The sequence below is a fragment of the Charadrius vociferus genome, unplaced genomic scaffold, assembly GCF_000708025.1.
Source record: "Charadrius vociferus isolate BGI_N301 unplaced genomic scaffold, ASM70802v2 scaffold163, whole genome shotgun sequence".
In the NCBI taxonomy this organism is placed as follows: Eukaryota; Metazoa; Chordata; class Aves; order Charadriiformes; family Charadriidae; genus Charadrius; species Charadrius vociferus.
Genome location: NW_009648332.1, coordinates 6,305,957 through 6,319,557, shown reverse-complemented (window position 1 = coordinate 6,319,557; position 13,601 = coordinate 6,305,957). Strand labels below are relative to the sequence as shown.

The 13,601-nt window shown below is 44.6% G+C and overlaps 1 protein-coding gene across 1 annotated transcript in view; it reads left to right on the top strand.

Annotated features, from left to right (window-relative positions):
• RAD54L (RAD54-like (S. cerevisiae)) overlaps nucleotides 1-13,601 on the top strand; it is a 93,353-nt gene that overhangs the window by 72,891 nt on the left and 6,861 nt on the right. The window contains exons 3-10 of the mRNA XM_009884842.1: nucleotides 839-958; nucleotides 1,715-1,775; nucleotides 3,544-3,679; nucleotides 4,287-4,356; nucleotides 6,826-7,114; nucleotides 7,587-7,711; nucleotides 9,585-9,735; nucleotides 11,650-11,776. Coding sequence (XP_009883144.1) covers nucleotides 839-958; nucleotides 1,715-1,775; nucleotides 3,544-3,679; nucleotides 4,287-4,356; nucleotides 6,826-7,114; nucleotides 7,587-7,711; nucleotides 9,585-9,735; nucleotides 11,650-11,776 — 1,079 coding nt within the window. The remainder of the gene's footprint in view (nucleotides 1-838; nucleotides 959-1,714; nucleotides 1,776-3,543; nucleotides 3,680-4,286; nucleotides 4,357-6,825; nucleotides 7,115-7,586; nucleotides 7,712-9,584; nucleotides 9,736-11,649; nucleotides 11,777-13,601) is intronic.

Sequence of the window (13,601 nt, the reverse complement as noted above, 5' to 3'; positions counted from 1 at the left end):
CCCCCCTCCGCCCCCTGTGTGTGTGTTGGGGATTGAGGATCAGGCCCCAGGTTTATACGGTTTTCACCAGTTGGGAGAAAAGTTGTGCCTGGGTACGCTGTTAGTAGAAGAATTTTGTTGTGTACAGGTGATGCTTGGTGGTTATGGAAAAACTATCCCTGGGAGAGCTTCCAAGTGTTCTGCGAGAGGGCTGCTCGCTAGTGATGGATGGATATTTAAGCCGAAACAGAGCGTTATGATGCTATGTTATATGCCATGCAAAGAGTTGAGGAGTCTCGCATTGTGCTTTCTGTGTCAAATCCCTTTTTCTATGCCAGCAGGTGGTTAAAACCATGCCTCAGTCTGAAGAGGACAATGTTAAATCTGGAAACGGGTCAATGGCTTGTTTATCGTCATGCTTTGCCAAGTGTCTGAAATTTAGGTTTCAGCGTGAGGTCTTTCACCTGCGTAGCAGTCCTCTGGGGATTTTCATGTAGTTTGTTCCATGCTGTTGACCCTTCCTTTTTCTTTTTTCTTCTGCTTTTTTTTGGGGGGTACAAATCTTAATACAAGCCTGCACTTTTACAGGTTGGAGGGCAGTAGCTATTTTTGTAATTAGAAGAGTGAATTAAATTAGCCCTCATGCAGGTTAAACCCGAGGGCATGGTGACCTTGGTGTTGTTGCTGGCTCTGTCCTTTGGCAGTGGAGGTGAGTAATGATTTGCTCTGTTTAGAGATGCTGAGCTGGCTGGGTGGATTGTCTGTGTGGTTAGGTGCTTACTGAGTGTGACAGCGATGCATCTGTCTTCTGGTCTCACCAGATGCCTCTGAGTTGTTTTGTTTTGATTCTGTTTTTCAGGCTCGGAAGAGACAGAAGCCAGTTAGCGAGACAGAGAACAGAGAATGCTACAGGTCACCTTTCCGGAAACCCTTGGCTCAGTTGACCAACAGACCTCACTGCCTTGATAGCAGTCAGCATGTAAGTGGGTGTCACTGCTGGCATACCATAGCAAGGGGGTTACATATGGAGCTCATTCATCAAGGGAGTCCAAATGCTTGCGTGGACCCATTTAACCAGAGGTGTTATGGAAGTGCCACACACACAGAGTCTTTAGGAGACACCTTTTGCTAGCTCCAACCATTTAATGTTGAAGAAGGTGTGGTGGGGGAATTTTCTGTAATGGAAGTCCGAAAGTCCTGTGGGGCCTTGGTGAAGGACAGTGCCCAGAGACGTGACTAGCTTTCAGCACAGATGGCTCAAGTGGTGTCTGCTTGCCCGGTTCTCTCTGGGCTTCCACTGCTGGAGACTGGGTGCTGGACTGGCTGGGTGCTCGCTGATCCGGCACAGCTGTTCCCACAATGGTAACCCAGCTCCTTTACAGGAAGTGAATTGCCTGACTGAATTACCGAGGCAAGGAGAAGCAATAGCATTTGAAGAAGCGAATAATGCCAGTGGATTTGGGGAGATAGGAGTTATGAAAAATCAATTTCACGCATTAGAAAACCCAAAGGAGAAGAGTTTTTCAAAACAGAGTTGGTGGGGGAAATAGTGCTGGTTTGTTACTTTCTTCCTTTTGGATAGTCTTGAAAATAGTTGGAGTTGAAGCTTGAATAGATTGAATAGAGGGAGTCTGAGCACTTGGCAAAATTGAGTTTGCAAAAAAATGTCTGAGGCTTGCCTTCTTGAGCAGTCTCTGATTTCAGACTTAAGCATGTTTTCTTTCTGAATTCCTAGGAGGCTTTTATCCGCAGCATTTTGTCCAAACCCTTCAAAGTCCCCATTCCAAATTATAAAGGTAAGATGAGGAGGTTTAAGGATTGTCTGTGTTGACTGACTCGGGTAAAACAGATGATGCTCAGGCCTGTCAAATATGTCTGTGGGGTTTATTGTTATTTTTGCACTGATGCATATGTTTCAGAAATCCTGACTTAATTCCAAAAGAAAAATACTGGCACATTAGCAAAGTCTTCATATTTCTTACTAGTGTTTAGTTTGGATAATCCTACACTTCAGAATTGGATTTTGTATTCTTACTGCTATGTATTTGATGTAGTGCCAGAAGATTGTGTACCATATCACAAATGCAAAAGCAAGATGAATTCCAAGTGATGAAGGTTTACCATCTAAATAATACTTTAATGGTACTAACAGACAGAAGGCTCTAGGTGCAAAAGATAGTATGTGCCAGTTTTCTTTCTGCTTGGCTTGGTGTGTTGAGTCTCAAGGCGATCTTCAAAGCAAGGTAGTTTTGAAGTTCAAAGCCTCAGCTTGTTTGAATTGGTGAAACACAAGATCTCAGAAACAAATGGGCCTGTTCTTGTCCCCTTCTTCCCCTTCACCCTCCAGCTGAAAAATTAAAATGCAAGTCAGGCAGTTTCACTCAAACTTTAGTTAGTCAGTGTCTGCCTACAGACATATTTATATGAAATGGCAAGCCCCAAAAGAGTTTGACGAAGTTAACTCATGGAAAAGCAGATTTGTCAGGAGGCTGAAACAGAACTGTAGCTGGGGAAGCTGCTTTCTATGGCTGTTATCTTCCTTCTTTAATTGGGAGATGAGGCTGTTTCATGTGCTCTTTTCTTGGTGTGCATGCACTGTTGCCTCAGCTTGCGATACGCTGTTGTTTTGCAAGGCACTTTGGCAATCAGTGGGCAAATTGACCCTGCTTGAATCTTTCCCAAGGAAAATCAATCCTGGGAGCACAGTTGCCTGAGTTTTGATAGGAAAAGGGATTTCTATGCAGGTTCTTTTTATATCCTTCTCCATTCTAAAACTGTGATATCAAAATATAATACTAGGAAAAGGGACTCATCCTTGGTTTCTGCTTTACACAGAAATTGGCTCCATCTGCTATTTCTCAGCAGAGAGAAAATAATACCCTAGAGTAGGTAATGGCAGCATGGTGCTAACTGTGATGCTGTAAAACTTTATCAGTGTTAAAGATCACTTCCAGACTTTGCATAAAAGATACAACTCTGGCTGAGTCCGTGTTAGGTGATCCAAAAAGAGGATTTGACCCAGTTTATACTATGTATGTGGGAATGTATTTATTGAGCTGCTGAGGCATACATCCTGGAATCCTGCTTGTCTTTCAGAAAACGAGAACAACCACCTTTGGGTACTAGGAGTAGCTCCGATGCCCAGAGATAGCTGAGGGAGATGTTGTCCCCATTTATGGTTGAATGCCAGTGGCACAGGTCTGGGATGAAGCAGTCAGTCACCTTGCAAGACAGCTTATCCTGTTGAGTGCATATATGGCATCTACTGCACCCAGTTGTCCCCATTTTGGTGCGCCCAATGTGGTGGGCAGTGTCATTGCTCCATCTTTGCCTCTGCTCCTTCATTGTATTCTTTCTTTGCTGCAGAGCTACCCGCTCTGTGCTGGCAGAGTGCTGCCAAACAACTGCCCTGTGTGGGTTTGCTGTCTGCACCAGCTGTGCCTGCATCTCCACTCCAGCACCCAATTAATTCACTGTTCCTAAATGTAATCAGACTCTTCTGCAAGGCTCTGCTTTCTTCCAGGAAGAAGTTTTTCTTTGAGTTATGTCTTTGTTTGCTTTCAGGGCCACTGGGCTTGCGTGCACTGGGTATCAAACGGGCAGGGCTGAGGAGTCCGCTCCATGACCCTTTTGAGGAGGGAGCTCTGGTTCTGTACGAGCCCCCGCTGCTGAGTGCCCACGACCAGCTGAAAATAGACAAGTGAGTCATCACCTGGCACAAATGCTTCAGCTCTGACCTCCTTGTACGTGTAGGTTTGTGTGCTTTCTTCCCAAATGTGTCTGAGCTGGGATCTGAACATCATGGGAAGTTTGGTTCCAAGTATTCTGCCTCTGAATTGCTTCGGGTATGGTAGCAATCAAAGAAGGAATGTCAAATGTTAGGCTGCCTAATAGTTTTTATTCTGAAGTAGTTTCTTTTGTGCTGTTGGTATAACTTAAAAGGGCTGTCAGCTGGATCTTCATGGATGGAGAAGGGGGTTCCTCTCTTTATAATATTACAGTTACAATATTGTTATTGAAACAAGGAAAATAATGATGACTTTTAACTGTGTCTCTGAACCACATTCTGCCCTTGTTTTAACCGCAGCCTGAATATATGGTTTCACTGATGTTTTAGACGGTAGATCAGGCCCCTGTAACTTCATTCTCAAAACTGGATTAATCCATTTTTCACTTTCTTGTTGGCAGTTGCTTCCCTTGCGCCACTGGGGAGTCATCAGTATAGCAGTGAGACTTTAAAAAAACTAAACATATGCTGCGCCAAGTTCATTAATCACACTGTCATCTTCCTTGACTACCTCCTGCAGGGACAAAGCACCTGTCCATGTTGTGGTGGATCCTGTCCTCAGCCGTGTTTTACGGCCCCATCAGAGAGAAGTAAGTTTTCCATCGGGACCTACGAGTGTGGCTGGAGGACTAGCAGCATTTCAAAAAGCTGCAGTTCCTCTGCTGGAATTGCTACCCACCAGCTGTGAGGTCTACATAGACCTCACAGCCTAACAGTCTGTGACAGTCTAACAGACTCTAGTCGGTTGCAAATGCAAAGTGAAACATTTGTTTTAATCATCCTCTTAGAGGCCTGAATGCTGCAAATATTCTCTGTCCCATGTTAAGCAAGAGGACATGCTAGGAGTATTACAACAGTCCCGTTTGTCCTTAAAAATGTGGGAATTTACTGCTTTCTTCTGAGTAAGAACTTTCTCTTCTCTTGCCTCTGACCTAGCAGGGTCAGAGTGCTCCCAGCCTAAACATGATGCAGCCTAACACATGGGGGTGTTCTCTGTGTTTGTAGGTCAGGTCAGCTGATAGTGGAAACTGGGGAGTTTTTGTGACCATTTTGCACTGGTTGCACAGGTCTAGGAAAGCACATTGGCAGACTCTTGTGTCACCAGTGATACCTTGGGAAAAAAGCAGATTCTGCAGGGAGATGGGATCTTGCAGAGTCAGAGCTGAAAGTCCAGCCTTTTCTTATCTTGAAGTCTGGAGATGTAGCTCTGCTGAGTGGAACTCGGTGTTGAAGATAATGGGGTGTAGTTTCAATAAATGATGTTGCAGCCCAATCTTGAGTTGGGCAGGGCAGACTGTCCACCACTGTGTTTTGCTGGTCAGCAGAATTAATTGGATCTGCAATCTTGAAGCTCTTCTTTCTGGTACCATGGTTCCCAACACAGTGTGGAGTAGATTCTTGCTTCATTGTGTTTTATTTGGAAGCTACCATTTGTAGGTGTGAGCTGTCTGTGACCCACGTAGACTTGGACTTTGCCAGTGGAGAGTGCTGAAAAGCATTTAATGTCATAAATATGTGCAACATCACAGTATTGACACAGTGTGTACTGATCTCCAAATATCTAACGTAGGTATTTGGACAATTTGGGGTTCGTCACAGATAAAGTATATTATCATTTAAGGCTAGAAACAGCACAGATGGAAGCTGTGATCGCTGATCTTGCAGGCTAAGCAGGTCAAGCTGCATGTGTCCCTGCCTGGGAGATCTTCAGATGGCTCTAAGAGTGCTGCAGGCTGCTTATGGCTTGTACTTTTATCTCAGAGTTGGTACCGAACCTGTAACCCAGTGTAATGCTTGTCTCTGGCTGCATAGCTGGAGGCACTCTGTTTTTGGGTAAGATACTGCCTGCTGGTGCTTTTGTCAAGTAATGATAGTTATGTTGGTGTCCTAGGCACACTGTCTGTTTTTTTGACAGCTAGATATCTCTGATAAAGCAGTCTCTGTTCTAGTCTGACTAATAGGTCTTTGCCTGCTACGAGTCCTGTGCTCCTTTATTCAGGTGATGCTCCCAGACTGTTGTACAACTTTGCTTTGTCTGTCTTGTCTTTTACCCAGTTACCCAACTGGATCCCCAGCCAAACGCACTCTTTCAGTCAGTAGTGTATTTCATAATTGTTGAACTGGCTTAAATAAACTTCATTAACCTGTTGTTAAGGGCCTAAGAAAGAAAGAATAGTACTTGAAAGTGCAAGTGAAGGTGCTTCGTCTTCCAGTCCTAAATAGTGGAGAACAGAGGGGGTAAATCTGTCCAGGTGTGTTTAGATTGTGTCCCTCGCTCTCTGCTCTGTTGACACAATGCAGGGACCTTGTACGTTCCCAGCACAATGCCCTGGTTTTCTCTGACTCTCTATCATCACATGATAGAAGAACATTTTGCAGAGCCTGTCTCTTTTTTTTTTTTTTTTCCCTTTTTTTTCCCCTTCTTTTCCTTTTATCTGTCTTCGTGATGTGTCAAAGCCTAATGCAGGGCTGAGCTCTTCTCCTACCATGTGACGTGGGCTATAACCTCAGCCCTGTGTCTTCTCTGAAGCTAAATCTGCTTTGGACCTTGAGTCCCCAGGTGAGTCATTGTGGTTCTAGGCAGAAGTGATGAGGGCTCCTGAGGGTATTCTGGGAGTTAATCAGGCAGCCGGAATAATTCTCACTATATGATTCTCTGTTTTTAAAGCTAACCTAAATGGGTGTTGTTAAGATGATTAACCTGTTTGCAGTGATTGATGCAGGTTAGCTGATGGCCTGGGCCTATGCAGCCAAGGGTAGAAATTTGTGGGAATTCATGTCAGGAAGCTAGTTAGAGTTGTACAGTTAAAGTGTAGTAAGATTTCGTGCATGTTATGAGGTATGTGTTGGCACCAGTAATGTTCCAAACCAGATGTGGCTGCATTTTAGCTGTGTCTTGGGTGATTTCCCTCTGTCTCATTAGAACACTGCATGTCCCCAGGGATGTGCTACACAGTTTGTTGTACTATCAGTCCTGTGCATTGCAGTAATGAAACTGTAATGAAGTTGTCATTCTGCTGATGTCCCCATCCTGCTCTGAGAGAACAATTTTTTGGCAGGGAGTGAAATTCCTCTGGGACTGTGTGACAAGCCGGCGGATCCCTGGGAGTCATGGCTGTATCATGGCAGATGAAATGGGGCTCGGCAAAACCCTGCAGTGCATCACACTGATGTGGACACTTCTCCGGCAAAGTCCAGACTGCAAGCCTGAAATAGAGAAAGCCATGGTGGTGTCACCCTCCAGCCTGGTGAGAAACTGGTACAATGAAGTAGAGAAATGGCTGGGGGGAAGGATCCAGCCATTGGCCATTGATGGAGGCTCCAAAGAAGAGATTGACCGTAAACTAGGTATGGAAATGTTTGCAAATGGTGCAGTTCGCTGGCGTAGGTCAAAATCTTGCAATGGAAGAAGCCTACAGCAGCTGATGTGAACATCTGAGCTGTCATTAGAGCTCTGGAGACTGATGAAAGTCTCTCCACTAACATGTTTAGATCAGACCCTTGCATGTTTGGTAATAGTTGATCTTTTGGAATAATCCAAGTCCAGTCATGTGCTTAAGTCAGGGCAGTCCCTGTGCCTCTTCTTTGCTCCAGCCAGGTGCCAGGGAAGGAGTGGGCAGAGATAGGAGGGGGATGGAAACAGGGACAGTTGTGGGGAAGGGAGCGTGTGTATACGTGGGTGGAAGGGATGCTACAGAATAATTGAAACAGGCAGGTTTTCCTAGATTTTTAAGGCAGAAGTTTTGACTACAGAGCTTGAACCCTTTTCTATTGGTTTTCCTTATCCCTCTTTTTAACCTTTCCCCCTTTCCATCTGCAGTTGGCTTTATGAACCAGCGTGGCCTGCGAGTGCCTTCACCCATCCTGATCATCTCCTATGAGACCTTCCGACTCCACGCTGAGGCGTTACAGAAAGGCAGTGTTGGGCTGGTCATATGTGATGAGGTACGGGGGAAATCTTTAAGGAGAATCTGTTCCTGATATTTTCTTGAGATCTGGGCAAAACTGGCTCTGCTTTCTTAAAAGAGGGGAGGGCAGTGGGAAGCACAGTTTAGCTGTGAACAGCACACTTTCTGGTATTTGAGAGGCTCTAAGTAACCGGTTTATCTGTACTGGGTGAGCCTGAACAAGAGGGTGGTTTGTTTTTTGTTTTTTTTTTTTTTAGGAGCTGAGATATGAAGAAAATCCAGGTGGTGGTAACTGGCCACTTTGTAGGTCCCTGGCAGGGTGGGGGCACCTACTGGGGTCCTCTCAATGTCAAACATGTAGCAGAAGGGAGGTCCACTGCCTGTCTCTGCCTCTGAAAGAGACCTTACTCTGTTGGGATGGTTGTGCCCTGGCTCGCTGATTTGGTTTTCGTTTGTTGGTATCTGTCTTTGCTAATGTGAGAAGTAACTTTCTGTTTGGCCTGGCCTTGTGTTCTGCCCAGTAATTTTTAACTTGGCCCTGTTCTGAGCAAGAGATTGGACTGGAGACTCCTGAGGTCTCTTCCAACCTAAATGACTCTGTGGTTCAGCATTCTCTTGTGTGTAATGTTAGCTGCTGTCAGCCGTTTTATCTGGCCATCATATTCTGTGCTTGTGTGGGGGTTTGAAGGGCACTCCCATGGCAGGACCCTCTTCCCCTCTCTGTAGCCTCCTGCTTGGGGCAGAGGTAGGAGAGCTGGGTGAGGAGTTACCTCATGTGCTGCTTGTTCAAGAAGAGACAGACCTGGCTTGACTCACTGCTTGCTTACTGCTGGATTTAGCTTGGCCAAGCCTGGGTTGTCAAGCTCTGCTTTCACGCGGCTGAAATTGAGTTGGTTTTTTCACTTATTGTTCCGTATTTGTGGTTATAGGTAGTAAGAGCCAGAGATGCTCTGAAGGACAAAATAAAACAAATGCCCTCTGCTTCCCTGAAACAATCAAGCTGGGGGCCTCAGCCAATGTTGAGGTGTCCTCTGCTGCCAATTAGAGGCGATTTGCTAAATAGTGGTGCCACCCAGTGGTTTCATTTTGTATTTGCTATAGCAGTGCTGAGAGGAGCTTAAAAAGAGCAAGCATCCTCACAAGTATAACTCCCATCCACCTTTTAGCTACTGAGTCTGTGACTGCACACCCCTCTCAGTGCCCCTGGGATGGGGCCAGCAGCTAGAGATGCTGGGCATGCAGGTCCTTGGCCTTGTGTCTTCCAGTATGTTCCAAATAAATACTCAGCTCTGCAGTGGTCTGGCACTTGTAGAAAGCATCTTATCGCTTATGCTTTGTCCTACAGCATAGCATTGAGATGCTAATAAAGTTGTTTTTTCCAGGCATGGGAAATAGGGCCTGTATTCAGATTACCCCTGTAAGAGGTGCAGAACCTCTTTTTGTTAGCGTGCAAAGGCCTGGTAATCCTGGATACGGGTGGTGTGAATAGCTTGTGATCTTGACCATAGGTGAAGCAATATTACTGGTCCATAGTTCAGTGCCTAGTGTTGGTGGCTGAAAATGTCCCCATCTTTGAACAGGAAACCATTCTTACCCTTAGACCATGTGGTGGTTGTCATTTTCATGACAGGACCTCTTGCCTGGGTGTGACTCAGATGTTCCTGGTCTGAGAAGCTTGTAGCTTCATGTTTCCTCATGTAATGGCTTCAGGTTTCCCACCAGATTCTTTTGAAAGAAATGTGTCGCAACAGTTGAATACACATACAACACTTAGTCCACTACCAGGAATGAAAAAAGTGGTGAGATGCCTTGTGGGAGATACAGCACGTCAGTGTTGATGAGGATCTCTAAGCTGCTTCCTGTCAAGGCCACTGGATTTGTCAGCTTCATTCCTTTTTCTTTTTTCAAAGGGCCATAGACTGAAGAACTCTGAAAACCAAACATACCAGGCGCTCAACAGCTTAAATACACCTCGAAGAGTCCTTATCTCAGGCACCCCCATTCAGAATGACCTGCTTGAATATTTCAGCCTGGTGCACTTCGTCAATTCAGGCATCCTAGGTAAGATGTGAATGTGTGAGAGACGTGAGGGAGGGGGGATTTGCTGGCAAGGCCTCACCTAGCTACTAGTGCCAGTGAAAGCATCAGTGAAGACATTAATGAGAGAAAAGATCATGTACAGGTTGGAAGCTTATTCTTGTTCAGTTTGTATCCAGAAAGTCGAGATCAAGGTCTCCTATTCTAGAAGCTGTATATCATCAGAGCTCTGTTTCAAGAAGATTGTAATTTAAAGTATACCAGTCTAATGAGTATTTTGGAAGGGGAATTAATTATTAAGGTAAAATGAATATATAACCCTGAGAGCTACATGGCTGATCTTGTGTACCTGAACTGTTCAGACAAAATGTTCACCTAGGCTGGGAGCTTCTCTGACAAAGATATCTTCTTGGAGATACTGCAGGAGTTGCTGGGCAGGAAGAGCCAGCTCACAATGGTACTTCCTACAACACACTCAGGCTATAGCAAAATCAGAAGTCTAAACCAGGATTGATGTCTTTGTAGGAGAGGCTCCGTGGAGAGGAGGATTTGACATTACATGCTCTCTGCGTTGAGTACAGAGGCAGCCTGGGAGACAGCTTTTCTCTTCTCTTTCTCTCGTATCCATCTGGCACAGGAGGTTGAAGTGACTGGTGCAAGGCGGAATGTTGTACCTTGTGGCAGAGTTAGGCAACAAAGCCTGAATTTCTGGCGCTCTGCCATCCCACTTTCAGATAATCTGAGAGAACGCTGAGGGTGATGTCTAGCATTTGGAGTTAAGACTGCTCTTGTTTTTTAAGGCAAGGTAGGCCTGTGAATATGGAGTTAACTTCATCTGAAATAGAAAGAAAAGAGTCTGGAGGAAAGATACTGATTAGTGTGAGTTTTCAGGATCAAACACCTTCTACAATTGCTGGTGTAGCAGCCTGAAATATTTTGTCTCTTGCTGCTATGCTCTGCTTATGTCTGCAGGCTCCGCTTTTATGTTAAAAGCGAAGTAGTCTTTGCATCCTCTCCTGCATCACTGGGTTAGGAGCAGGTCTCCTGCTTTCCAGTGCTGACCAGCTTGTCTTTGTCAAGAGAGGTCATTTTTTTTCTGTCAAGGAGTGAAAATAAACCAATCTGTAATTCATTTCCTTGTTGCTGTAACTTGTCTCCCGTGTTTGTCTCAGATTGTTGGGCATCTAGTCCAAGAGGACTAGATTAATTCTAGTGCACACACAACTCTAAAACACCATTCATCAGATTCTTAGTCTTACAAGCATCATTTGGGCTGTACCTTTTTCTGTTCAGCTGTTCTACCCCCTGGATTTCTCAAGGAAATGATGGGATGGAGTGGTAGATGTTCTACATCTGCTTTTTCCATGTGCTTCAATTTTGGGTAGTTATCACAGGGAACTGATGTGATTTCCCTGTCCCTTTGACCTGTACTTTGGGCAAGACTGGTCTCCCTGTACTTCCAGTTCATTCTGTCTGAGATGAGGTTAATACTGTAACTACTGCGAACAAAGCTGCATGCATGCAGTAGTCATTTTTCCCACTTTCAGCCTGTGACCAGTAATAAGCAACTGATTACAGATAATTTTGGAACAGGCACACATAATTCCTGTGCTGTTTGCAAGGACAAAATCTGGGAGTAAAAGCATAGCTGGAATGCAAGCAAAACTAGTACATGCCTGACTGGACTCGGGTTTAACTAAAATTGTGTGACCTTTGGCAGTGCGTTGTGTTGGCATACAAAATTATTTTCTGTTGTATAGATTTGCCTGCCTTGTTTGAATCTTTCCCGGCTAGACAGGAAAACAAATTATACCAACAGGGCAAGAGTTTGTTTTATCTGCTGGTCCCCGAGCTTGTTGTATGATAACTGGGGTTGTGGGGTACTGATCAAAGGGTATTTGGTAGTAGTTGCCACCTTTTCACTTCTGTTTTGTATAGGTACTGCACAGGAATTTAAAAGACACTTTGAAATTCCCATCTTGAAAGGCAGAGATGCGGATGCAAGTGAAGCTGAGCGACACAAAGGAGAAGAGAGACTTAAAGAGCTGATCAGCATTGTGAACAGGTGAACTTCATCCCTCTTCTGGTTGCAGAGCTTTTGCATAAACCCCTGGTGTACACTGGTATCTTTCCAAATTACAGTTGTAGCTGTAATGAATTCTTTTGACAGTTACGCCTATTCAGCAAGTGATTGTGCAAGTATTTGTTGCCTAAGAAATCTACGTAGCATGGAGCTTTAGTCTGAAAAATAGTACATTGACATGACACAGTTAGCTGCAGTCACCTCCAAGCAAGTGTACTTAGATACTGAATCATGATTTGACTCTTTCGTTTCTGTTTTCTCCTGGCATCTCAATAGTCAGGCAACATCCTTGGGTCTCTTTAGTCTAGAGAAAAGAAGATTGAGGGGGGATCTTATTAATACATACAAATACTTAATGGGAGGATGCCAGGGGGATGGGAGTAGTCTTTTTTCAGTGGCACCCAGTGATAGGACGAGGGGTAATGGGCATAAACTTGAACATAGGAAGTTCCATCTTAACATGAGAAGGAACTTCTTTACTTTGAGGGTAGTGGAGCACTGGAACAGGCTGCCCAGAGAGGTGGTGGGGTCTCCCACTCTGGAGACATTCAAAACCCGCCTGGACGCTGTCCTGTGTAACGTGCTGTAGGTGACCCTGCTCTGGCAGGAGGGTTGGACTAGATGATCTCTGAAGGTCCCTTCCAACCCTAACAATTCTGTGAATTCTGTGAATTCTGTGAACATCCTTTTATTTGTGTTAACATCACTACAGCGTAGACTGGGTCAAACTTGAGATCCACCCAGCCCAGGTGTTTGAGTGGCAGACAGGAGGAGTATAAGGAATGTTGTTTAGTTCTGCTGTTGATTGCCCATGTCACAAAAGAGTCCAGCTCATGCTTTCATAGCTGTGTTGGCTCTGTAGGGATAATGGGATTAGACTACTAGTGTCAGAGATGTGACTTTTGATCCTAAGAAGTACTTCTGACGTAAAATGCTGGTTTATTTCTCTTTGGTTGATTTTTGGTATTTATTTAAGCCTGGTTTCTTTTCTATTTGTGAGTACAAACACAATTTATTCACATCTGCTGGCAATCACTTGTCTCTCTGGAAGAACTCTTACTAGATACTCTTTTGAATTCTCAGCGTTGCTGGTGTCTTCATTTCTTTTTCCTAATCTGAACTTTTGCAACCATCACAAATACAATCCTGCCATTCATAGTCATGGTAAATTGAATTTCACACTGAGTACAACCTGTCTATAGAGACAGCCCTGACCTTGACTCAGGTCAGCTTGCAGAAGCCAAAGAGAAAGGAAAGGTTGGCAGAAGAGCTTATTCCTTCTTGAGTTGCATTTATTTCTTTTTATAGTTGATGGAAAAGAGGTGTAAAAGTGTGTTCAGGAATGCTTGTGCCTGACTGTGCCGAGGTCTGTGTCCTCTATTGTGCAGCAGTCATGATGTGTAAATAGGGAAGATGAAGCATGTAATTACTAACAGGTGAATCGGTTGAATTTGGTAGGAATTACAAATGAGGCACTAATGCAAAGGTATTTGGAATCATAGGCATAAGGCTGGAAGGGCCCTGGAGAAGGTGTCTAATCCATCTTGCCGTCCCAAGGTAGAAGATGTTAGACCTAAATTGTCCCTCACTTAACCCCCGCTCAGCCCCGAAAACCTTACAAATTCCCCAGGACACCTTTTCCAGGGCATCACTGCCTTTGCAGTTAGAAAATGCTTTTAATGTGTAGCATAAATCTTCCTTACTGCAGTTTAAGACTGTTACTTTTCATCTCGCTGCTTATGGGTTTGGAGACCAGATTATTTTCTTTAACAGCCTCTGACAGATTTTGGGGCTGTCATATATTCCT